General features: G+C 49.2%; 1 protein-coding gene across 1 annotated transcript in view; it reads right to left on the reverse strand.

Moving 5' to 3' along the window:
* The window catches only part of MAP3K2 (mitogen-activated protein kinase kinase kinase 2), a 473,685-nt gene that overhangs the window by 120,496 nt on the left and 326,903 nt on the right, over positions 1 to 26,286 (reverse strand). The window contains exon 13 of the mRNA XM_085649955.1: positions 23,442 to 23,590. Coding sequence (XP_085506081.1) covers positions 23,442 to 23,590 — 149 coding nt within the window. The remainder of the gene's footprint in view (positions 1 to 23,441; positions 23,591 to 26,286) is intronic.

The raw sequence follows: 26,286 nt of genomic DNA on the forward strand, positions 1-26,286 counted from the left end.
TCTAGTTGGGGGAACAGGTTGTCCTCCAGGAATCTAGTAGTCCCTTTGGAAATAATTATGCCTAAGTACTTATTGGTATCTTCAATGGCTAAGGAGCGTGCACTAGATGGCAGGCACAGGGCTGTGTCAGCCAGTACATACAGCAAGGATTTATTCCAGTTAATTCTATATCCCTGAGTAACTTCCAAACCTGTAGAATATGTGTATGGTCCGAATTATTGACGACCTGGGGCTAGCGACATATAGCAATAGGTTGTCAGATTATAGGGATATCTTTCCCACCCAGTCTTTAACCCCACTTACTCCCCGGATTATTGGGTCTACTCTGACCCATGCCGCTAGGGGCTCCAGTGCCAGAGCGAACAACATGGGTGAGAGCAGGCACCCCTATCTCGTGCCTTCGTGCAGTTGTACGATTCTTGAGATCACCCCATTCACTCTCACCCTGGCTAGGGGATTCGCATTTAGGAGCCGCATCCATGCACAGAAGCTGGGTCCAAACCAACATTTTCCCAGCACTGCTTGTATACTCTATATTGTCAAATGCCATGCTTGTGTCTGAGTATAGCAGCACGGCATCGTCTTTCGGGTTAATTTTGGTATTATGAATACCTCCGTACAATCTTCGCAAATTGAGCCTAGTGGTCCTGTGGGGCATGAACCCGGACTGATACGGGTGAATCAGAGAGACAATGAACGTGGTAAGCCTATTCACCAGCACCTTTGCTAGCACCTTGGCCTTCACGTTTAGGAGGGATATTGGGCGGTTTTCCTTGCTTTGGTCTAACTATTATCATGGCTAGCCTCTGGTCGACCGGCAGATCCCCGCTGTTAAGTGCTTCATTGTACATGTTTAACTCGTGTGGGGACACTTTTGACGCCACTCCCTTGTAGAATTCTATGGGGATACCATTGGGACCCGGAGCCTTACCGGACTGCAGATCTCCGAAGGTCCTGGCTATACCTTCTGCCGTGAGTTCTGCGTCTTATATACTTAGGGTTTTTCATGAAGCCATAATTTCTGTTACTGACACACTAGCACCGCTTAAGCAACAACGAACAACTCACCTCCGGTAACAATATATCTGTAAGAAACATTAGTTAGTTAGATTCCTTACCTTAGAATATCCCCAGGCGTCAGGCTGGATCCGGAAAGATTTTCGTCAGCAATACCCTTGCGCGTCGCTAGGTGTCGTCTGCGGCTCCGCGTACGTCGTCGTGATCGCCGGGATGATGTCGTCGGAGTACTTAAGACGCCACCCTCGCGTGCTCACGTCAGTTCTTGTACATAGCTTTCCGCGCCAGGAACGCAGAGCCATGCAAGAGACCGACATTGGTGCCATGAATCTAGGGCCCTGAAAAGGGATGACCTTAACACTAGATGTCAGTTTGCAGAACGGGGAGGATGGGTGGGGCGGTAAGGAATCTAACTAACTAATGTTTCTTACAGATATATCGTTACCGAAGGTAAGCAACTTGTTCATCTGAAAGAAACACGTTAGTTAGATTCCTTACCTTAGAATAGATACCCTAGCAATACCAACCCCGGTGGGTGGGTCTGCGAACCAAGATCACACCAGGAAGTCCTGGAGAACGGAACGGCAAAAGAAGCTGTCTCTCCGGACTTGGCTGTCTAGGCAGTAATGCTTGGCAAACGTGTGCAGCGAGGCCCACGTCGCTGCCCGACAAATGTCCTGCAAAGGGACTCCCCGTCCCAGGGCAGTAGTAGCCGCTGTGGCCCGAGTGGAATTGGCCCTCAGCCCCACAGGAGGTTCCTTCTTAGCCAAGGAATAACAGGCCTTAATGCACAAAATGACCCACGAGAGATGGTTCGCTTGTGCACCGCCCGTCCCTTCTTAGCGCCCACGTAGCCAACAAAGAGTTGGTCGTCTACCCGGAATGGTTTCGTGCGGTCCAGATAGAAGGACAGCGCTCGTTTTGGGTCCAGACCGTGGAGCCTCTCTTCCTCTTTCGAGGGATGCGGAGGCGGAAATAAGGTGGGCAGCGTAACAGACTGGCCGATGTGAAAGGCAGTAACCACCTTAGGGAGAATGGAAGGACGAGTCCTGAGAACCACCTTTTCCGGATGGACAGAGAGGAAAGGAGGCTTAGAAGACAGAGCCTGGAGCTCACTCAGTGGCCGAGGTGATGGCAACCAAGAAAGCAGTCTTAAGAGTGAGAAGACGAAGAGGGCAATTATGAAGTGTTCAAAGGGAGTGCACATCAGATAGGTTAACACCAGGTTCAAATCCCACTGAGGCATTACAAAAGAGACAGGAGGAAACATAGGAGTAATGCCCTTAAAGAATCGAGCAACAACAGGGGATTTGAAAAGAGAAGGCTCATCAGGAATCCGTAAGAAAGCAGAAATTACAGAACGATATCCCTTGAGGGTGCCCAGAGCAGAGCCCTGCTGGGCCAGGGAAAGAAGAAAGAGGAAAGAGGAGAACCTCAGAAAGAGGGGCAGAAAGGGGATCCACTGCCTTTGCTGTGCACCATGCCACAAATTTGTTCCACCTGCAGGTGTATACCGTTTTAGTGGAGGGACGCCTGGCTGCCAGAATGACTTCACAGACTTAAGGAGGCAAGTCAAATGGCATCAACTGTCGCCGCTCAATCTCCATGCATGGAGGTGGAGGCTGGACAGGTTCGGGTGGAGAAACGTCCCCTATTGCTGCGACAGAAGGTCCTCCTGAAGAGGCAGTCGAACAGGGGGATCGATCGATAGACTGAGTAGCTCGGAATACCAGTATCTTCGTGCCCAATCCGTAGCCACAAGGAAGACTTGGGCCCGGTCACGCCTGATCTTCTTCAGCACTCTGATCAGAAGTGGCATAGGCGGAAAGGCGTACAACAGACCGCAACTCCACTTGTGACGAAAAGCGTCTCCGAGCGAGTGCCGCCTTGGAAATTCCAACGCGCAGAACTGATGACATTGCGTGTTCTCTTCGGTGGCGAATTGATCTAACCAAGGCTCTCCCCACTGTCGAAAGAGGTCAGACGCCATTCGTGATCGATCATGCACCGGCGGCTGAGTTCGTCCACCCAGGCGTTCAGAGAGCCCGCCAGGTGTTGAACCACCAGGGTGATGCCCTGATGTTCCAGCCATGTCCAGAGGCGCAGAGCCTCCTGACAAAGGGTCCATGACCCCACTCCGCCCTGTTTGTTGCAATACCACATGGCGGTGGTGTTGTCCGTGACCACCTGCACTACACTTCCACGTACAGAGGGAAGGAATGCCTTCAGTGCAAGCCGGATCGCCCACAGCTACAATAGGTTGATATGGAGCCGGGACTCCGCCGGAGACTAGAGGCCTCTGATCTCCGCCTCTCCCATGTGGCCCCCCCATCCCAGAAGGGATGCATCCGTCACCACAACGTGCTCCGGTTGGGGTAGGGAGAGGGATCTGCCACTGATCCAATCGCAGTCCGTGAGCCACCACTGCAACTGTCTTGCAGCACCCTCCGAGATCTGGTCGGACAGGTTTCCCCGATGCTGGGCCCACTGGAACTTCAGGTCCCACTGCAGAGCCCGCATCCGCCACCTGGCATGATGTACCAGCAGGATGCAGGAGGCCATCAGACCCAGGAGCCGCAGTACCAACCTGACCAAAACCCGGGATAAAGGCTGAAAGATCAGAATCAGAGCCTGAATATCCCGAACCCGCTGTTCCGGAGGATAGACCCGGAACTACGCCGATGAAAAGGAGCTTCTGGGAGGGACTCAGATGCGACTTCGGCATATTGATGGAGAACCCCAGCAAATGCAGGAGGTCGGCCGTAGTCTGGAGGTGGGAGATGACTGCCTGGGGCGAGCCCGCCTTCAACAGCAAGTCGTCGAGATAGGGGAAGACTGGAACCCCCGATCTGCGCAGATGAGCTGCGACTACCGCCATCACTTTCGTGAACACCCGAGGGGTACTGGTGAGGCCGAAGGGGAGCACGGTAAACAAAGTGCTCGTGGCATACCGTGAACCGCAGGTAACGCCGGTAGGCCAGCAGGACGGGGATGTGGAAATAAGCGTCCTGCAAGTCCAAACCTACCATCCAGTCTCCAGGGTCTAGGTCAGCCAGAACCTGAGCCAAGGTGAGCATCTTTAACTTCTCCTTCCGGAGGAAGGCGTTGACGCTCCTGAGGTCCAAGATAGGGCGTAGGCCCCCTTTGCCCTTCTTGGGAACCAGAAAGTAGTGGGAATAACAACCCCAACCTACTTCTGGGCCAGGAACACGCTCGATGGCCCCCTTGGCCAAGAAGGCCGTAACTTCCTCCTGCAGAAGTTGCAAGTGATCCCCCGACATGCGGTGGTACTGCGGTGACATGGCTGGAGGGGGTCGCCTCGAAGGGGAGGGAGTAGGCCCTTCGGACGATCTGCAGCACCCACCTGTTCGATGTGATGGTACGCCAGTGGAGCAGGTGATGGCGAACTCTGCCTCCCACTGGCGTGGAATGGGCCTGAAAGCTCGGACTAGGAAGGCTTTGAGGCAGATGCTGCTGAGGCAGATGTGGGCTGACCGGCTCTGTCCCTCCGCTCCGCCGCGGCGGAATCCACATCCGTGACCGCGTTGAGGCTGGTTCTGCGGCCTGTGGCTAGACTGACGTGTGGGGGCGCCCCTTCCTTGGCTACGAAAGAGGCGAAAAGCGGAAGTTTGCGGGCGCGGGGCCGAGAGGCCCAAGGACTTGGCCGTAGCCCTGGAGTCCTTAAAGCGCTCCAGCGCACTATCCGCTTTGTCGCCAAAGAGGCGACGACCATCGAAGGGCATGTCCATGAGGGTGCTCTGGACATCCCCGGAGAAATACGTGGACCTCAGCCAGTCGTGGTGACGAATCGCCACCGTGGTCGCAATTGCCCTACCTAGCGAGTCCATTGTGTTAAGCCCACATCGTATTGAGTACCGTTCCGCATCCCGCCCCTCGGCAAGAGCCTGGGCGAGCCGTGTCTGGGCCTCCTCCGGACACTGGGGCAGCACGTCCGCCACCGTATCCCACAAGGAGTGGGTCTAACGGTCCAAAAGGCAAACGGTGTTAATAGAACCCAATCCCAAACTAAGGGAGGAGAACAGCTTCTTCCCAAACTGTTCCAGCCTTTTGGATTCCCGATCCGGGGGAGCGGACGGGAAGGCAGTCTAGGAAGTAGAGGCCTGGATAACCAGGCTCTCAGGCGTGGGGTGCACCGACAGAAAGCTGGGGTCGTCCGGGGCGGTGGCGCCGGGCCACGCTCCGGTCCACAGGAGGGACTGTGGAGGGCTTGGACCAGGTGCCCATCAGAACTTCCGTCAGTGCTTCATTGAAGTGCACCAGAGGCTCCGAGGAGCTTACTGGCGGTTGAAGCACTTCAGTGAGGAGGTTAGTCCTCATGGCCACTGCAGAGAGCTCCAGCCGAAGGGCTTCGGCAGCCCTGCGCAGCACCACAGAATAGGTAGTACACTCCTCCGTAGCCACGGAGGAAGGAGAGATGAAGCCAGTGTCAGGGGAGGTGTCAAGACCACTGGCATCCCCCAGCTCTTCTGCCCAGTCCTGAGATAACTGGCACTGCTGTGCCAGAGGGTCCTCAGACCCCTCCCAGTCGTCCCCGTCATCCGACTCCTGGTAGACAGGCAGAAAGGTCGGAGCCGGGCGGTAGAAGAATCAGTCATCCATCGGCGCCGGGCCCGGACCAAACCTGGGGACGACGTTGTCCGAAGGCGGCACCGTGGGCGGCACCAAAGGGGTCGGCACCGGCGCCGGCGGAGGGGCCGTAGGGTCGACCGGTGTCAACCGGGATCCAGACCTGGATCCCCCGGGGGCCTGCGGGGTCGGGACCGGAGTCGGCTCCAGGGCCAGAGCCGCTGGCCCGCTAGGCCCCCCAATCGGACCTGCGGGCCCCGAAGGCGCGCCAGAAGGCCTCGACGGTGGAGCGAGACTCCTCATGGCCACGAGGAACTCTCGGATCTGCGCCGGAGTCGCATCGGGTCCAGGGACTGGAGGGTATGGGGCCGGACACGACTCTTGCGGCTCCAAACCCTCAACCGCTCCCGCCTAGCCTTCGAGGTCAAGTCCCGGCAGTCGAGGCACGACTCTGCATCATGGTCGGCCCCAAGGCAGTAGAGACACCGGCGATGGTGATCCGTGACCGACATCAGGCGGTGACAGGCGTTGCACGGCTTGAACACGGGCATCCCTATCGGCACCAGGAGTCGAGGTCGACTCGAAATAGGAACCCAAAAAGTGCAAAAAGTTTAGTCAAAAAGTGACTAAAGGGTATGCTCTTCCCGGATCTGCGCTTACTGGCGCAGAAAAAAGAAGAACTGACGTCAGCGCGTGAGGGCGGCGTCTAAGTACTCCGACGATGTCATCCCGGCGATCACAATGCCGACGACGGACGCGGAGCCGCAGATGACGCCTAGCGACGCGCAAGGGTATTGCTGATGAAAATCTTTCCGGATCCAGCCCGACGCCTGGGGATATTCTAAGGTAAGGAATCTAACTAACAGGTTTCTTTCAGATATGTTCATACTTAGAAGAAACATGCGGCCTGGTACTCCAATGATTTGTGAAGAGAAAAATCGAATCGTAAAAAATTGGAAAAAAAATATGGTACCAACTCAAATGGGGAAAGCTATCAAAAGAATATTAAAAAGGCGCAGAAAGCCCACATTAACTTGAGTCTAGATCAGGCTGGCAACTCAACTAAGGAACTTTACAAAGTTCTCAACTCCTTTTCTAATCCCACTACTTGTACCCAGCAAACTTCTCCCTTCCAGGTGCTTTGTGACAATATTGCTGATTATTAATTTTATATGGTCAATTTCCCAACGATTCTAAACCCGTGGAGGGCCCTAACCTTCTGCCCTCCTCCCTGAAAATGAAGGAAGACTGCCTGGAGCATTTTCCAACTCTGCATATATTTCAAGTCGAAGCAATGCAGAGAACTGTTAAATCTTATTCTCCACATGACATTTTTCCAGCCTATTTGTATGCCTCACTCGCCTCACTACTAGCCCCCTCCATCTGCTCCATCTTAAACGCCTCTATGAGTGACAGGGCCCTTATACTTGAATGGAAGGCGGCACAAGTGTTACCGATTCTGAAGATAGCACAGGCACCCACCGAAATGCTGGCCAATTACTGTCCTATCTCCCTCTTCCCACTCCTGAGCAAACTGTTAGAAGGGTACATTAACACTAAGCTTATGGGATATCTCAAATCTCTTTTTATTTATTTGGAGAGACTATACAAGGTACAAAAATGTTCTTCATGAGCAAACCTAAATAACATTTTGGCTAAAATATGTTTACAGAGAATCGGATTTTTTCAACATTTCACATGTATACATAGTACGGATAAAATCGACAATCAATTAATCCCTACAGTAAGAAGAGAAACGCAAAAGCCTAAAGAAAGGGCCAGAAGAAAAGAAAATACAAATTATAAGAAGCGGGAAAAATATTAGGATGCTACCTAACCCCATAAATTCTTTAACCTAGGCCAGCCAATCCCACCCTGCACTTTGCCTTGTAATCCATTTCTTCATTGGAGCCCAGATTTTCCTGCCTCTTCTGCTGGCACTTCGACCTTTACAATTATATAACGACTTTTCAAGATTATATATGGCCAGCAGGCGACCCAACCAAGCATTATACAAGGGTGGATCCACATCCTTCCATTGTGTGGCAATAAGCAACTGGGCCACGGCTAATGAGATAAAAACAAACGTATTCCTCCGATGATCCTATTGTGCCTTTTCGTCATATCCTAATATCATTAATGTAGGGGTTTTGAGAATTGTGCTCCCTGTTGCTGCAGATAAAAATTCCTCTATTCCCTTTTTAAGAGGTCCCAATTTCTCACGACCGTAAAACATATGGATTGTGTCCGCTGGCCCTTGATCACATCGTGGGCGCTTGTCATCCTCTCTTTTTCCCCAACGATTTAGTTTTGCAGGAGTGAAATAGAGATCGTAAATAGTATAATAATGTTGGGCTTTTAGGTTAGCTGCGAGAAATGTCCCCTTACCTAATGCTAGGGATTGGCACAGATCAACGTCAGGGTCTCCTAATTTGGTAGCCCATTTGGTTTCTACTATCTCCAGATCATCGGGAAGTGTGTCTATCAATATTTTATAGATACTTTTGGTTTTTATCTGGGATTGAGACATAGCCTCTATTAAAAGAATTTTATTCATGGAGATCCTTTCTTCATTGATTTTATTTTAAAAAACTGGTGATTTGTTTATATTTAAGATACGTCCCCGCTGTTATGCCATACCTTTGCTGCAGCTCAATGGATGGATCAATTAAGAATGGATCCCCCATCTTCAGTATTCCCTTTTCCTCACATTGCCTACCCAAATTATCAAAAAATGATATGGGAAGAAAGTGAGATCGCCACAAAGGTGTGCATCTATTGTACTTCCGTACTTGCATACGCCCTACCATTTTGTTCCAAATTTTCCAAATTGCTTTTACCACCTTAAACCTGGTCTTTTTGTAGTAACTGGCCTCTACCTGTTGGAGAAGTACTCCCTGCGCTGCCTTACCTATGGCCAGCTCATATATGGCGGGGAGGTCCCTATTTGCATCCTGCTGTCTTTCCATTCTATACCCGTGTGACGGGGCAGGGGAAAGGTCAGAAACTGGTACACCTGCAAGTCAGTACTGGTCACACGGCACTTCTATACCCCCTTGTGTTACCACACAGACACCCGAGGAACAGCCCCGACTGGACGAATGGGCTCCTTACAATCCCCAGGACTGGAAGCCATAAATAGGACAACGTGCCTTTAAGACGGAGTTCCCATGGACCGAAACTCCTCCCACCCTGGATGACGTCTCAGTCGGCGGGACTTCAAAGACGAGCGAGACCCAGAAGACGGCGGACGGCGTTTCCCCGGAGGCGGAGAGCGAACTGGCGTGGAGGAGAAAAGCAGAGCGAGAACAGGAGTGGAGGAGAGCGGAGGAGAGCGAACTGGAGTGGCGGCGAAGGACGGATCGAGAGGAGTGGACGGAAGGAGTACGAACGAACCCAGACGAGACAGATCCGGGAGCGGAGAACAACAAGCCAGGAGGCCAACGTCTCCACGCAGCGCCCTGCCACGTTCCCAGGGGAGAAGCGTGGCTGGAGCAGTTACGGGGGAAAGTCGCGGGTTGGGTGGGGAAGGGGAAATCCCAAGAGCTGTGACACCACGAGCCCTGATAGCCTCTGTACATAGTCGGCACCCCCTCGCGTTACAGTAAATCAACCCCCCCCCCCGAGCACCTAGGCACGTCTCGAGTATCCTATTTCACGGTGTCCCTCATTCCCGGTCCTTCTTCCCTCGTTGCTGGGCAACCCTCCTAATTACTGGTTTCCTTTATCTTTTTGGGGCATAACGGACGGAGATACCTGACCGGACCGTCAATACCAGAGACCGCCCTGACAGAAGAGATAAAGCTGAGCTGGCCGTCCAGACATCTCGGACAGTACCACCTTGGAAGTTACCTGACAGAATGTCATAACTGTCCAGACAACTGTACAATAAAGCCTTCTTAAGACTTAAGAGCCTGGTACTGCGTCTCTGTCACCCCGAACCCACTACAACCAGTTACCTGCTGAAGTCACAAAGGTCATCTGTTGTAAAAACGTTGCAAAATAATAAAATCTAAGATTAGTAACAGACCATCCACCTCGATCTTGCGGTAGTTTTAAAAATTTAAGGGATCGTCACATTTTTGAATATTTCCAAACAAAATTACTAAAAATATCGTCCAACTTCTCTTTCTAAGGGGACGGACCTAAACAAATATAGAACCTGTGGGAGCATAACCATTTTAAGTATATTACATCCTCCTATAAGTGAAAGATGAAGCCTATCTAGAGATCGTAAATCCGTGCCGATCTTATTTATCACAGGCAACATATTTATTTTCCAGATAGAATCTACATTACTGCTAATCTTGATTCTAAGATAGGTTACTTCCTCTTGTCTTCGGAGATCATTCCAGGGAGTTTTAGAGTTACATACGATCTGCGTTTTCCCTGTATTTAGTAAATAACCAGACTTACGACCATAATCATTGGCCAGCTTCTGAATTTGGGAGATTGCCTTTTCTGGGTCGGTGGTCACCACCGCAAGATCGTCGGCATAGGCCATTCTCTTTGATTCATGACCGTTGTAGCAGACCAGTGTAATTTCCTGATCTTGAAGAATTTGTTGTATAAAAATATCAATGTATAGGGCAAATAGTATGGGAGAGCAAGGACAGCCCTGTCTTGTCCCTCTTGCAATGTCAACACGACTTGATTCTTGACCCATTATATTTAGTCTCGCATATGGTCTATGATACATTGCCTGTATATCTGTTCTAAAACTAGGCCCAAACCCTCTCTGTATCATAGTAGACCACAGATATTGCCTTGAGACTCGGTCAAATGCCTTCTCTGCGTCTAGGAGGATCATAGCCATCTTCTCTCCGGTTATCTCCGTTATATCAAATAAGGCTATAGCATGTCTGATGTGATCTGTTGTGCCTCTTCCCGGTATTTAGCCATGTTGCCATGGTGAGACTCGATAAGCTATGATCCCCCCTAGCCGAGTCGCGAGAACTTTTGAGTAAAGTTTGGTATCCACATTCATGAGGGATATAGGTCTATAGGATGCAGGTTATCAGGGGTTTTCCCCTTTTTTTTTTTTTTTTAAAAAGACCATAATATCTGCTCCTTGCCAGGATTCAGGAGGAATCCAGTTGTACTGTACTCCAAGAAACAGATCCAAGAGCAACGGAGCAATTTCCTCTTGGATTGCTTTATAAAATTCCAGAGGAATTTTATCGGAACCTGCCGCTTTTCCTAGAGCCATGGACTGTAAGGCTGATAATATCTCTTCTATTGTAATCTATTTTTCCATCTCTAGTTTAATTTCTTAGCTAACCCTGCGCTGGTTTCCTAGGACTGTTTCAGTTTTACTAAACAAAAAAGAATCAAGACTATCTTGTGGATACAGATCTTGATAAAACTTCTCAAAAGCCTTAATAATGTCTTTTATATTTGTATGGGGTGTGCCATCATGTCCCTTAACTTCAGTTTTGTTGTTCCTGACACCTCTCTGCTTAGTCTGCAGAACCAACATCTTACCCATGGATTCCCCATATTCATAACTCTCGTTTTTGTTTGCCTGGAAAGCGGAAGCCTCTTTCTTACTATAGTAGCTGTTTATTTCGACTTTTGCTACTATTATTTTCTGCCGCAATAATATCTCCACAGTCTCCTGCTGTTGCCGGATAGCACTAGTATGTTATTACTATTATTGAAGCTTATAGAGCACACGGCTACCTCCACCGGAAGTGTCCAGGCGCTAGCATCACATCCTTCCTGAGGGGAAAAGAGACCGGGTTAAACCATAGCCTCTAGTGCAGGCCGAATAGCCGTGTCTTTAATGCTTTCCTGAACATGGTTTCCACATTGATTTTCCTCAGATGGTTAGGCATGGAATTCCATTAGGTAGCGGTTTTCACCGAGAAAACACGGCCACTGATCCTTGCCTTCGCAATACGAGGAATGACCAAAAGATTCTGACCATTAGATCTGAGTGCCCTGGCTTGGGTATATTTCTGAAGTCTCCGCTTCAGGTATTGAAGACCGGTCCCTCTAATTGCTCTATGTGCAATGACCAGAGCTTTAAACTCCACTCTTCTCTTAACTGGGAGCCAGTGTAGGCTGCACAGGTGGGGGGTAATATGATGTCGTAGTGGCACATTCCTGATCAACCTGGCTGCCGCGTTTTGGATAAGCTGTAGTCTCTTAATCAAGTACTCCAGAAGACCAAGGTAAAGGCTATTGGCATAGTCAAGTTGACAAGTGACTAATGCATGCACTATTGACCTCCTGCAATCCATGGGCAGGAAGTGGAGAAATCTACGCAGAGCCTCCCAATCACTCGATCAGATCATTAATTTCTTTTTTCTCTTGCTTTCTGGCCTTAACGACAAAGCTAATTGTTTCCCCCCGAAGGCCCATGTTAGAAATGGGATTTTTGGTAGGCTAGGGCGTGGGCCAATGCCAAGCAAAAACCACCACTCTAATCAGGATAAGGGAGTTACACGTCTAAAATAACCCCTGCTCACCCCCTAGGTAGCTTGGCACAAGCAGCCAGGCTTATCTTAGAGGCAGTGTGTAAAGCATTTGCACATAACCAGCAGTAATAAAGTGTATGCACTACAAAAGGACACCACACCAGTTTAGAAAAATATCCAATATTTGTATATAATTAAAACAAAACCAAAAACGATAAAAATCCACAATACTATGCTTAAAAGTTCACAGTTCAAAAATACGTTGATTAAAAAGAGTTCCTTGTGTGAATAGCTCTGTCCCGGCTTCCACGGCGTCGTGAGCACACAGATCCCCAAATCAGTTCTGGCTGACTGCGGGTTCGCAGGCCAGCTAGGGTGTCGGGAAGACCTGCAAACAGTACCTTTCAGAGATGCAGGGCGATGGGGCCCCTGGAGTCACTCAAGTTGCTGGTCGAGCTCCTTTCTGATGGTATCAGGAGAACTGGCGCCAACAGGCGTCGGGTGCTGTAGGGCGAAGGGCAGCGTTGCGGTGTGCGGTGCCCCCAGGTCACGGTGCGAGCAGCGGCTCGGTGGCGGCGTCAGATGACTTCGTCGGTGAGCCCAGGGTCGCGGTGCGAGATGAAGGCAGTTCTCATCACGGTGCTAGCAGGTCACGGTGCAAGCAGCGGCATCATTGCTGAAGCGCGGTCGTCGGCTGATGAGCGTGAGTTGATGGCACTGGTGTCGGTGGGCCAAGGCTGCGGTGTGGGATGGGGCGGTGCGTCGTGTAACTTACAAGCGGTGCCCCCGAACCATGGTGCAAGCAGCTGCGTCGATCTCGGCGGGAAGTGGCGGCATCAGGAAGGCCACGGCATCATCGTGTAGTGCGGCGGTGCAGAGTGCGGTGCCCACAGGTCGCGGTGCGAGCAGTGACTTGGTGACGGCGTCAGCAGGCGTCATCGGTGAGACCAGGGTCACGGTGCGGCGTTGCGGCAGTACCCTCCACGGTACCTTCAGGACACGGGGTCCGCAGGCTCGTCATAGGCGTCGTCGAGGTGGTGTTCTTCGGGTTGCAGTATGAAAAACACACAGTCCCCAGTGCTGCGGGTCGAAGAACCTGGAGTCTTTGATGTTCCTGAGACTCTGTGAACAGGGGGCAAGCTCTACTTCAAGCCCTGGGAGAGTTTTACCAATGCGGTTGCAGAAAATCCAGTCCAGGCCTTTCACTGCCCGAGACAGAAGCAGCCACTGCAGGTCAGCCCAGCAAAGCACGCAGCCAACCAGTCTTTCCTTCCAGCAGCTTCTCTGGCTCTTCTTGGCAGTCTTCTTGATCCAGATGAGTTCTAAAGTTCAGGGGTCTGGGCCGCAGTATTTGTACACAAAAATCCTTTGATCTTCCAGGCAGAGGGTGTCTGTGTCCGACCAGAACCAGTTGGGCCTTCTCTGGCGTGAATTCCTGGCAGGAGGTGGAGACTGCTTTGTCAGAGGCAGACCAGGCCTTTGAGGTGTAAGGAAATCTCCTCCCTCTTCCCCCCATCGCAACCAAGGTCTATTTAGCCCTTTCCTGACCAACCTAGACTATCGGGAGCCACCCTGTTCCTAGCCATCTGTCGTCCAAAACCCAGACAGGAAATCCACATTCCAGCAGAGGCACAATAATACCCACTTTCTAAAAGTGGCCTTTAGGAACTCAGAATGAAAAGGGAACCCTCGCTAAAGGCTGCATCTTTAGAAGCTGAGTTCAGGCATACCAGACTTCATTCACTTATACCCTTAACAGGCTACGTATGTGGGTGGCACAATCCGTGATGCAGGCCCACGAGCCACGAGTAGTGGTTGACTCACAAGCCCCGGCACCCGCAGTGCCCTTTACTGGGGACTAACATGTAAGTCAAACATCCAATCATAACACAATTTACAACAGGAGTACCAGTACTTTACCACTGATCAGCAGTGTGACAAGCGCGCAGAAACGTTACACCAGCAAAACAGAGTCAAAACCGGGAGGGCAGAAAGCAAAAAATCGGGGGAAACACGCCAAAAAGATGCCAAGTCTAACCGCCCACTTTAAAACTGTCCCAGACTACGTTTCGTGAAGAACTATAACGGTTCATCTCATAATATTCTGTCACCCACTGTTCAATAGATTTCAGGTATTGCTCGTTGGTTAGTAGTGTTCTAGCAAATGTCCATTTAATCTGTGAGCGGTCCTTGGTTTGAAATACTAGATCCATAACTAAAGGATTGTGGTCGGATAGTAATTTCGGTAATATCTTTATTTCTACGGCCGTAATCAAAGATGAAGAAATCAAAAAATAATCTAATCTAACGTATTTCTTATAAGGGTTAGAAAATTATGTATATCCAGGATCACTAGGGTGTTTTGACCCCCACACATCCATCAAATCGTGGCTAGTCCCCAGGGCCGTTAGAGCCTTACGAACATGAGGTTTCCTCCCCAGATATTTTTGAATTCTGACATTGCTTGCTTCATAATGAATATATTCAAGTCTCCACATATTAGTGGGCCTGGCCATAATGCTAGCTCAATTTCTAGCTCATTAAAAATTTGTGGATCGTCCTCATTCGATCCATATATCGTGCAGATTGTCTGTTCCATAGGCAATAATGCAATAGCCCATCTCCCCCATTTATCTTCCAAGACACGTTTAGCTGGGCCAATGCTGTCTCTTACATGAATCGTTACCCTTCTGATGGTCGAGGTTTGAGTGGAACATGCTACGAGTGTATAGCCTTTTATACTTAGACTATCTCGCTTGCCCCAGGGAATGTACATTTCTTGTTGGCATATTATGTTAGCTTTTAGCTGTTTTTAGTGCTTCAGTGACCCGGATACGTTTTAATTTATCATTAAGTCCTCAAACATTTATTGAGCAAAGGATGATTTTAGAATATATAATTTTCTCAAATTTTACTGCTCTTGATTATTTTTATTTACTCTCTCAAAATTTTGAATTACACCCTCTCCAATTTATTTTTTTTGCTCTCCCTCCACCCTGTGCCCAACCCCCTCAAAGCCCCTACCCCGGCACCCAGCAAGATCTGTTGGAGGGGAATGTAGGGAGGGCAATTAGAGGTCTAGCGGGCAGTATTAGATTCTGGAGCACCCTGCCTCTATCGGTAGCTGGGAGGGTAGCGCTACTGAAGATGGTGGCGCTCCCGCGACTGTGGTATTTTTTCCGTACGCTCCCTATCTGGGTGCCGGTGTCGTTCTTTCGCAGGCTCACAGCCATGATCACTGGCTTTATCTGGGGATCTGGCAGACGACGGGTGGCGCTGGCCACACTGCGACGGCCCAGAGCAGAGGGAGGGCTTGCTGTGCCAGACTTCGAGTGGTATTACTTGGCGGCCCAGCTGCAATGGCTAACGCAGGCGGTGGCAAGGGAGTTTAGAGGTCCCGACGACCCGCAGGGCAGGGTGATCCCGCGGCATATCCTTTCTTTTATTGTCTCCCAGCAGCGACTCGAGCTGTCGCAACTGACGCTTGAGGAGCGAACGCTCCGGTTGTGTTGGAACCGCAGCTTGCGGAGGGTCGGCACTGTTCACCCCTACGCCCCGGAGATCCCATTGGGTATGTGCACGGCCCTCCCCCACGGCGGGGACTGGTCGGGGCTGGCTCAGTTGGAAGACCTAGGGATACAGATGGTGGGGGACCTGTACCTCAATGGAGCGCTCCAGCCATTCCAGGGACTGCAGGATTCCTTTGGGATCCCGAGGGGTGACTATCTACTCCACGCAGCCCTGGTGGCAGCCCTACAAAAGCACTGGAATACCGGACTCTCTGAACCGCAGACGGCTGCCGGCTGTCAGTATGTGGTCATGGCGGTGGGCACAGTCAAGGCCATTACATGCCTCTATCAGCGAATGGCGATGGAACACCTAGCCCCTTTGAGTGCGCTGAAGGATAAATGGGAATTGGACATCGGGAAGCCCATCCCGGACTGGACGTCGCCCAGGTTACAGAGACGGGCCTGGAAGAGCACACGTAATGCCAGGTTTCAATTGGTGCAGTACTTTATCTTGCATAGGGCTTATTTGACGCCAGCTAAATTATTTCAATATTTTGGGGGTCCCGCTCCGCAGTGCCCTCGCTGTGGGGAGGAGGGGGCCGACTTTAAGCACATGTTTTGGTCCTGTGGCGTCCTCAGCGGTTATTGGGGGGAGGTCATTGATTGCTTGACCCAAGTAACGGGGCGGGAATTGGGGGTGGAAATGGGAGTTTGCCTGTTGCTGTGGTTTCCCCACACACCGCGCACGAAAGTCACGAGCAAGTTTTGTGACCTGGGGCTGGTGGTGGCTAAAAGAGAAATTACCATGCACTGGAAGTCGAGAACTGGCCCCAGCTTTGCGAGGTGGAGAACTACCTTCACAAAATGGGCGGGTAGCGAGAGTACACTTCGGCTGCAGCTAGCGCTGCGGGGAAATGATGAAAAGGCATTAGACATGGCACATGCATGGGAAGCGCTAGTGGTAGACCTCCGGGGGTGGGGCGCAGAAGCGGAGGAGGGTTTTGAAGCACAGGAGCAGCATGCAGCAGAGTAGCGGTGGAGAGGTAGCTGACGGGGCACACGTGGGGGCTTCTCTTCTCCTTGCTGCTTGGCGCCTGATCATGGGGGTGGAGAGTGGCCCGCGGCAGTTCCCACGGCCAATCACGAGACAGACTTATCCCGGTACCTGCGACTATGGCACACTGACATGCGGGTGGGGGGAGGGAGTATTTGTTTTTGGGGAGTGTTGGGGGGCAGTGCGTTGATAGTTGGAAGAGGTCTGCACTGTACCATGCAATGGAGTATATTACTAGGAGAAGACCAATGATATGCTGGTCCTTGCAGATGACTGTTGTAATTGAAATATGCAATAAAAATTGTTTTTACCTCAAAGCCCCTACCCCTGCTTCCCCCCTTCCATCCCACCCTAACCCACCCTGTGCCCTTGAAACCCTCCACCACCCCATCCCCTGTTGAAAGGCATCCAGACTGAGCTCAGTCTGTTGCGATGGTTGCTGCTCCCTGATCAATATCTCTTATTACCAGGCAGCATTAGGCGAGAAAAAAAAAGAAAGACCTTATTCTAGTCTTTATGGGCAGAAGAAAAACAAAAAAATAAAGAGAAAGAAACAAAACCCATAATAAATACTGGCTGAGGTTATATCCTTATATGTGAAGGGGGCGAATTAATCATCTTTCCTTGAAATTTAATGTTTCGTATGTTGCCCCCATTATTATGTTAATCACTTTAAGATTTCAGCTCCCAGCTCTCCAGATATTCTTTAACCTTCACCTCGGAGGTGAAGAACTGAATATGATCACCCTTAATTACTTTTAGGCGAGCAGGGTACAACAAGAATGGACTGGCTTGATCATCTGGCATAAACGTTATCATCTCTCTACCTTATAATAGCACAAATCCGGTTGAACAAAGAACGAATAGTCCCCCCGCACTGCGCTTTGTTGTTGGCTTAGCTTTATCATAGATAGACTGATGCAGTAGAAAATTGCCAAAGTAAACCAAAACAGTGCGGGGTTTGTTGTCCGATGTCACAGGTTGTTTGAGATTAAAAGAAACCCGGTGTGCCCTCTACACTTCCAGAGCCCAGTTCCATCCATCTAATTTCGGAAATGCTTTAGATGGCATGTCAACCATGTACGCCCGGGTATCTGCCCCTTCCTTTCCCTCTGGTACACCTAGTACCCGCAGGTTTTTTCGGCGTTGACGATTTTCATGATCTTCTAACTTCCATTGTATGTCAGCTAGTTGAGCATCATGTGCGATAGTGCTTGCTTGTGTGACTGACGGGTCGTTCGCCAGAATTTACGTTCTTGTTTCAAGGGTTGTCAGGCGTTTGTTGATTATCCTGCATGATTTTGCGACTTTCCTAACAGTCCCTTGAAGCTTCTGCATGCTGTCTGTGCTCACCTGCTATCTTGGCGAGTCTCCTCACGGTGAGAGAATATACATTGAAGGACAGTATCTAGGGTTGGAGGTGTTGAGGGAAGTGTGCTGTCGCCTTGGGGGGGATGGTGTTTTAGGGCTACTGAGTAATTCTGCTCCTGAATGATCCCATTTTAGGCTTTTTTTATGCTGATTAAGTGGACTTGTTCTTCTAGTTGCCTTACGCATTGTAGCTGTTGGGTCCTTTTTATCACTGTCCAAGATCTCCTCGCTAGAATCGCCAAGAGAATCTGATCCTGAGCTTGACCCCGACCAGATTCCATCTGAAAGGGAAAAGAAGCAATCCATGTCTTGCTCACTATGGTTCGAAAAGGCGGCTTGGCTCGTAGTCAAGGCTTTTCCCAGATTGGGGTTTAACGTGGGGGTTTCCAAAGTTGTTTCTATCAACTGAGTCCCAGACCCCTCCAGCATACCTCCATCATCATACCTCAGCCCCGAATGTGAGAGGGGGGCAGCGGGAGGCAATCTATTGCACGTTGTTGCCTTGCTGGTCTCAAGTAAAGATACGGGTGCAGATATAAGTAAAGGTACAGTCTCAGGTAGAATCTCATGCCCAATACCAGTTGTTAAGGTATCATCCACCCCTATCATACCACCACCTGTAACACTTCCCCCTCGGCTTTGCTCACCTGTTCCATCTTCTTCTTGCCGTTGTGACTGCTGAGTCGCGGCATGTTTCGCTCTTGGTGAAGCTCTCAACAGCTCCAGGATGGAGGGCTCGTTCGCATGCGGCTGGAGCGGAGCTCCGTTTTTACTTTTCCAATCCTCCGCTTTCTCCATCCAGGTTGTGGAGTTCCATACGGACTGCTTCTTTCCCCCGCCTAGTGTTGGCTGAGTCCGATGATGTTGCAGATTTTGGAGAGGAACCGACACCCGCACCGGAGCGCATCTTCGCGTTTGTTCCTCCTCCGACCAGGGCTTTCGGCGCTATTATTTCCTGGGAGTGAGCCCGGCAGTAATCCAGACACGCCGAACAACTTTCCCGCACCTCGCTGCTGCGTATCAATGTGGTCCAAAGGCAAAACAGTGTCTTAATGAGCTCCGCGCTGCATCAGGCAACACCACACTTGCCGCACTTGACGGGACCAGGGCAAAATTGCAGGTAAGAGGGCAAAGTTTCCATTCACTCCTTCGCTTCTTTTTCCCCTCCTTTTTCACTTTGACGATTTTATTTTTCCCATTGGGGTTCCAGCATTATATCTATGACGCCGTCATGCTGCCCAGATTTCCTCCAGCATTTCGTTTTAGATATAATCCATGACCAGGGAGCTGCAGTACGTCCAGCTCAAGCAGTCTCCATCTTGCCTTCCACCCTTACCGCGGGATATCTCGAATCTCAAGGCAAACTTGATTCTGCTCAGTCGGTTTTCAGACCCTACCACTCTACTGAAACCACTCTTATAGGAGTTACAGACCACATTAAACTGGCCCTGGATAATAATAAGGCAGTACTGCTTGTTCTGTTGGGACTTGACAGCTGCCTTTGATACGGTTTCCCACCGGAAACTGATCCGTAGACTGAGTGAGATTGGCATACAAGGTTAGGCGCTGAAGTGGCTTGCTAACTTTCTGGTTCTGCGCACCCAAACTGTCAATCTAAGTCACTTCGACCAAACGACTCTTCACAGAGGGCATACTAGCCATATCTGGTTGGCTGACGGAAAATCTCCTCCAGCTGAATGCGGCCAAAACCGAGATCCTGCTATTTGGCACTGCTCAAATAAACTGGTCCCCCGACTGGTGGCCTGCTGCGCTGGGTTCAGTTCCTATTCCAAAGCGGATGGCTAAAAACCTGGGTGTTCGACTGGACGACTCGCTTTCTATGAAGGACCAAGTCGTGGCCACCTCAGGCACCTACTACCACTCGCTAAGTCTTCTCCGCAGAGTGTTTCAGATGCTCCCCTTATCAGTCCGTAGAACCCTGATCCAGGCCCTGGTTGTTAGTCATCTTGATTATTGCAATGCTCTACTTGCTTCGGCCAATGAATCCCTTTTGAATAAATTGCAGGTGATTCGGAATACAGCAGCTCACCTCGCTCTCAACATGCCTCCTAGGACCTCTTCTCGGCGACTGCTGAGGAAGCCGCATCGGCTTCCCATTCACCAGATAATTAAGTTTAAGGTTTGCTGCTTAGCCCACAAAGCTCTCCATGGCGGTAGCTTTAACTATCTGGCGGAAAAACTTATGTTCTACAGCCCAGGCAGATCTCTATGCTCTGAGGGAAAAGGTCTGCTGGTTGTCATCCGCTATAGAAAACTTCGCACTGGGGGCAAAACCTTTGCCTGCTTGGCTCCGAAATACTGAAACTCATTGCCAGTGGAGCTGCGAAAGTGCACCAACCTTCTCTTTAGGAAACTCCTAAAAACAGAACTCTTTGTTGGTTGATCGTCCTGCCTTGGCATATTCGTCTCCTGCAGCGCGGAGATACCCCTTCGATGGTGATTCCGGCGCTTTATAAATCCCATACAAATATACCCACATGTTAGCTAGACAGGTGTGAGAATATCATACATTTTCCTTCTAATATACGGTACGTAAATCTTATCTGTACAGAAGATCTCTGCTCGGGGGATCCATAGATTGTCTTATTTTACTGTTAGACCAGTTTGTTGTCACCTTCTGACAGTTCCAATATTCCACCGCATATGGGGTCCTGCGCTGCTGCCACTCCCGTGTCGGGGCCATGCGTCCCTCCCCCCGCTGGTGCTCACTCGCAGACCCCACTTGAGAGTCCCTGTCTATTGGCTTCGCTACCAATGCGGTGTCTTGTCTTTGTGACCATTCTCCATCCCTCCAACCAGTCATGTGCTTCCTCTGGATTCGTTAATCTCCATATCTTGCCCTCTGCAATCACTCTTAGGGTTGCCGGAAACAGCATGGAGTACTTAATGTCCTGTACCTGGACGATTTTTTTATTTCTAGAAAATGTTGCTTTTTTTGCTGCACTTTCTGGGTGAAGTCAGGATAGAATGAGAGGAGGGCATTTTCGTTTTTCAGTGACGGGGCACTTTTTGCCACTTGCAGGATTACGTCTTGATCCTTATAGTTAAATAGTCTCGCTAGTATGGGCCGTAGCGGAGCTCCAAGCCTCGGTCGCGTCTAAGGTGGCTGACACTGAAAGTCTGTAGCTCTGTTGCACGATAAGTTGATGTTACTGTGATGTGATTTAGGGTCAGCAGATGATGGGGAAAGGTGTGTTGCGGCTCAAAGGGAGTATATATCAGCTAAGTAATGCCACCAGTCTGTCTCCCAGATCCAGGGCAGAGAGTACCAGGGCCAGTGCGAACTTCTTGAATGTGAACATCTTGAATTTGTCCTTCATTAGAAAGAAGTTTAAGGGTTGAAGAACTAAAACAGGTCAAAGGTCTCTGACTTTCTTTAGTGCTGGGAAATAGCATTCGCAAGTTCAGATTTCTGAGGTCCGGACCCTCTCTATGTCCCCTTTCTGCAAAACAGCCCGGACCTCACGCAGCAAAATGGACTTATGGTCCTCATACAGTTGCTCTGATGTATTTACGGTAGGTAGCATGATGGAAAGGAATGGCAGGGGGTAGGTCGTTTGGACTAACTGCAGGACACACCTGTCAGACGGTATTGCTCCCTGCCAAATGGCGGTAGTGTGACGCTAAAGGAAACTAACGTGGCTTGGATGCTGCTACCAGAGGGGCTGTGGACTGGGAAGTTTGTTAGCCCTGTTTGCCAGGACACTGCCTGCCAGATCACCTCCTGTGACCCCCAAAAGGACTGGAGTGTCTGCTGTTGCGAGTGGTGGATACAGATGTTGTCTGATGGTGCAGACCCTTACTGAGAGGGTCAAAGGTATTGTAGACACTGCCTTGCGGGTGCAGAAAGATCAAGGGAGCGTGTTTTAAGCTTTGCTTTATTTAAAATGCTTGAGAATGGTGTCAGCCATCTTCACAAAGAGGCAAGACCAATTGAAAGGCATATCTAAGAGTGACACTAGAACGTCACCCAAAAAAAGATGACCTCATCAACGCATGGCGCAGGAGAACCACGCTAGTACTGACTTCTCTCCCCAAGCAGTCTAATGTGTCAAGTCGGATGACGTACTTGGCCATATCCTGAATGGTGCGAGCCATGTTAGCTTTGAGCTCCTCTGGGACCACTGGTAAAATTTAGGCTACTGAGTCCCACAATTCTTGGAGTAGCATCATAGCAAACAAACAGCATTGATAGATCAAAAAGCTAGGCTGGCAGAGAAAAACATCCTTTTCGCAAACCTCTCTGTTCTCTTCAACTCCCTATCGTAGGGAAGCAATTCGGGTTAACTCGGCTGGTGCAGGTCCGTACCACCAGGCTCTCTGGAGAAGGATGCTGTGTGAGATAGGCAGTCACCAGGAGCATGCCTTTGGAGAGTAGCCTAAACAAGAACAAGGTCTTGACCAAGTGCTCATGAGGGTGTCAGAAAGAGCCTTAATACAGGTCAGCAGAAGTTGTCCTGACTGTAGGACCTCTGAGGAAAAACTTAGTCTTTAGTTCAACTGAAGGCAGCTGTAAATCTAGGATTTCAGTTGCCCTTCTGATAACCATGGCTAAGAACACCGACTCTTCCGGGAAAGAACTGGTGGAGGGCTGGGGATGGGAGCGAGAAGTGTGGAGGTGGAGGGGTGTGGACACCAACCAGTCAGGGGAAATATCCAGCCCACTTGCCTCCTGTAGGTCCATATAGAAATGGTCATTAGATTATGGAGAAATATCACCTCCAACATCACTAAAACCACCAAAAGCAGGTTGGCTCTGGTCAGAGTGTGATCCAAAGAACTGCTGGAGTAATGGATGACGGCCCCTAGGGAAAGGCATTGTCTTGTCTGAGTCAGAAGAAATGGAGGCGGGGCGCACAGGAAATGAACTTGTGCATGGCTGCATTCAAGGTAAGGATAGATTTGGTTCAGTCGAACATAATTGCGGGCTCGATGCCTGTGTCAATGCGGCTGGTACAGCCATAGATCATGGGGCTAGCTGAGGATTATGCTCAGGAATCGAAGTTGAATTCAAAGTAGGTTCAGGAGGCACAGCCAGAACCAAGGTCGGACGCGATAGAGGTAACTTGGCTGGAGGCCTCCATGGGTTGATGGGGCCTAAACCAGTACCAGGAAACCAGAAAAGAGCTAACAATGAGGAACATGGCCTCCTTAAATTCCTCAATGTGTTGTAACATCGCTGACAAACATGTAACACTTTGTAGCAAGGTGGCTTGTGAAAAGACTAGACAATCTTGAACTCTTTATTCTGATGGATACTTCTAAATGCAGATTCCTCATTTTTTAAGTACTCTTAGGTGTCAGACATGATCCAGAACTTTATCAGCAACTGCTCATGCATGTGATAGACGGTGCCAGCAGTCCTATGCACATAATACTTGCCAACAAGCAATTAGGCACAAGCAAGAAATGTATTAATATTTTATTTTTCTGCAAACAAAGCAATCTGAATTTTCTTACCTTGCTGGTTTCTGGGCTGTCGGGGTCAAACTGAACTTGCTTAACGGCAAGTTCTCTTCCTGTATCTGCATCGTAACACAGAAATACTCTGCCAAAGGCACCTTGACCCAACAGCTTGCCAAGCCTCCAGTTAGTTGGTGCTCTCGGTGCTGGAAATGGAGATAAGGAAAGGTTTTAGTATTAGTTAAGTCTTTTTATACAAACTAAATTAATGTTAGTGGATACAGTTTTCACACGGCTGTACAAGACTTTCCAACTAAGCGTCAATACTGTATGTAATTGTGGTATTTTCAAATACACATACTTGTGAACCAGCAGGAATCTGCAAACACTAGAGCGATGTACACCGTGGATAACATTAAACTGCTCAGCCCAACAGCTTCTTGGTACAAGCTTAGTTAGCCCCAAGCAGCAGTTCAGGACCTAGGTGCTTTTTAGGTTTCCACCGCATCCCATGGGACTCTGCTATACCAACCTTAGCCTAATGCACACCTTTAACCCAGTGACTGCCTACCTGTCTCAAAGTGACAAACAGGTGGAGGATACCATTTTGGCCCTTTCTATTCATGGTGGTACAAGGCAAGATGCAAGCAAGTTATCTTGTGTTTTAAACCTAAAGTGCAAGTGTTGCCTGTTTTGCATGCTTGGTCAACCTTAGAGTAAGGAGTAGGACAGGTAAGTGGGCAAGGAGGAAGTAATAACAGCATGCTGGTTCACATGTGCTTCTGCTATTGAAATATTGGATGAAGGTGCCAGGAAACATAAGACTACTACAGGTTTTAATCAGTACAATAGTCTAAGTACCACCCACATCAAAACAAGGGTGATGATGACAAGACAAAAATAAAAATAGTGGGTGTTGAATGGAAAGCTGCTACTGGTACATAGGAAATGATTGGACCATGCTAACTCAAAGAAATTTCATTTTGTCTGAATTTATTTTTATTGCTAAAAAACATTTAAAACTGACACGGGTAGAGAGAGAAGAGCTGCACAAGCTGAAATCTTCTACTTGGGAAACCCGTAAATGCAATCTATTGGGGAACAAACCTCTAATCAGAACATGATCATTCGTTCCCCTGCAGCATCCAAGTTTTCAATCCAACATTAGGAATACTTTTCTGTTTACAACTATTCTGACCCTAGTCATTTACCCTCAAAAGACTTTATGCAACAATTAATATGTGCTGTATACTGCCATGTCGAAACTGAAGCTACAGTCACATTTAAGAGATTAAGACCATATAGCAGCACTTACTGTTAACAGGATTACCATAGTGCCTTTGCCTAAAATGTAAAAATTATAAATCACTGCTGAGGGAAGTAGAGGTTTTACAGCTAATAAAGATGGGCTCTAGTCTCTTAAATTCTCATCTCTCATCTTTCTTTGGGATTAGTAATCTGTTCCCACTCTGAGCTACTCAAATATACACCAGCGATAGTCAAGAAGAACAAGTTACTGGCCTTCGGGAACTATCTTTACCGTGGATGCTCTAGCTAATCTATCAGATTCCTCACCCGGTGAATATTCCCCAGGTGTCAGACTTCATCCGTAAACGTTTCGAGCAGTACTCATGAACACTGGTAGGTGGTTTGTGCAGCTCTGCGCCAATGTTGTTCCGCTCTAGAAGTGACTAGCGCCCATGCACAATATGGAGTGGTTTCTTACTTGTAACTCCAGTTCTGTAGTAGGGGTATCTCTGGGATAGTCATAAGCAACCCGCCCTCCTCCCTAGTGGATGAAACAGTGATATCCTGAATGCAACAGGCCTTACTTTAAACGCCTTCAAAAAGAACTGAAAGTAACTGGCCTTTGGCTGTGCATCATGGGATACTGAGGGTCTTTGCGAGGATTCTTAAAGGCAAGTTATCCATTTACAGACATATAATGGCAGCCTACGGGGCTTGTCTGTCCAACCCTTCATCTCTATCATGAAAAAGGGATTTTTGTGAAGGAGTTTCTCTGTGTGTGAAACTTAGTAAAATAGTTCTATTTAACTGTTACCTGGCTATCCTTTTCTATTCAGGATGAAGTAATGGCCAGAGTAGCCTAGTGTTTTCAGGCTGCATTGTCTTTTCATATCTCTTAAGTGTCTATGTCGGACTGCAGAAGAAGACAATTTAAGAGACTATATCTATTGAAGTGCTCCGGGGTCCACGCACATGGGCGGGACTATTCACAAGATTATGACTATACACAGATCCCCTACTACAGAACCCCGATTTCTTTCTTAGGTAGTTTCAGAAGCTGAGCCTATTGGCAGACTGACATTATTAATGGGCAGATCTCTAGATAAGGATTTAGATGGAAAGAGTCCAGTTCATAGAATGGGAAAGTGAGACTGCCGGTGCAGAATCTGCAGTTAGAAAGATCATTACAGAAGGTAAGTAACTTGTTCTTCTGATGACACTCCAAACCGCAGAAGTACTTTAAATCGCACATTTTTCAGATTGTGAATAGATACCACAATAGTCCCTCCTCCGGAAGTTGGACAGTGAACTGGCTCCGACCTGAAAGTCCTGCGGAACAGAGCAGGCAAAATGCCATTCTCGACATGACCAGACTTTCCAGGCAGTAATGCTTTGGGTATATTTATACCAAAGAACATTGATGTGGAGCTCGGCCTCTGTCGGAGACCAGAGTCTTCTGATCTACACCTCTCCCAGATGGCCCCCTATAGTGCTAGATTCCCCTCCCATGTACTGAAACCACGTGAGTGAGAGAGAGAGAGAGAGGTGTGGAATGTACTTCTTGGTCTCGGAGTGCAGTGTTATAAGCAGTGATGCTCAAATGTGCATTATGTTGTACATTGCGAAGTATTATGAATTTCTTACTATTGGCTTT

The sequence above is a fragment of the Triturus cristatus genome, chromosome 3_2 (genome assembly GCF_964204655.1).
Source record: "Triturus cristatus chromosome 3_2, aTriCri1.1, whole genome shotgun sequence".
In the NCBI taxonomy this organism is placed as follows: domain Eukaryota; kingdom Metazoa; phylum Chordata; class Amphibia; order Caudata; family Salamandridae; genus Triturus; species Triturus cristatus.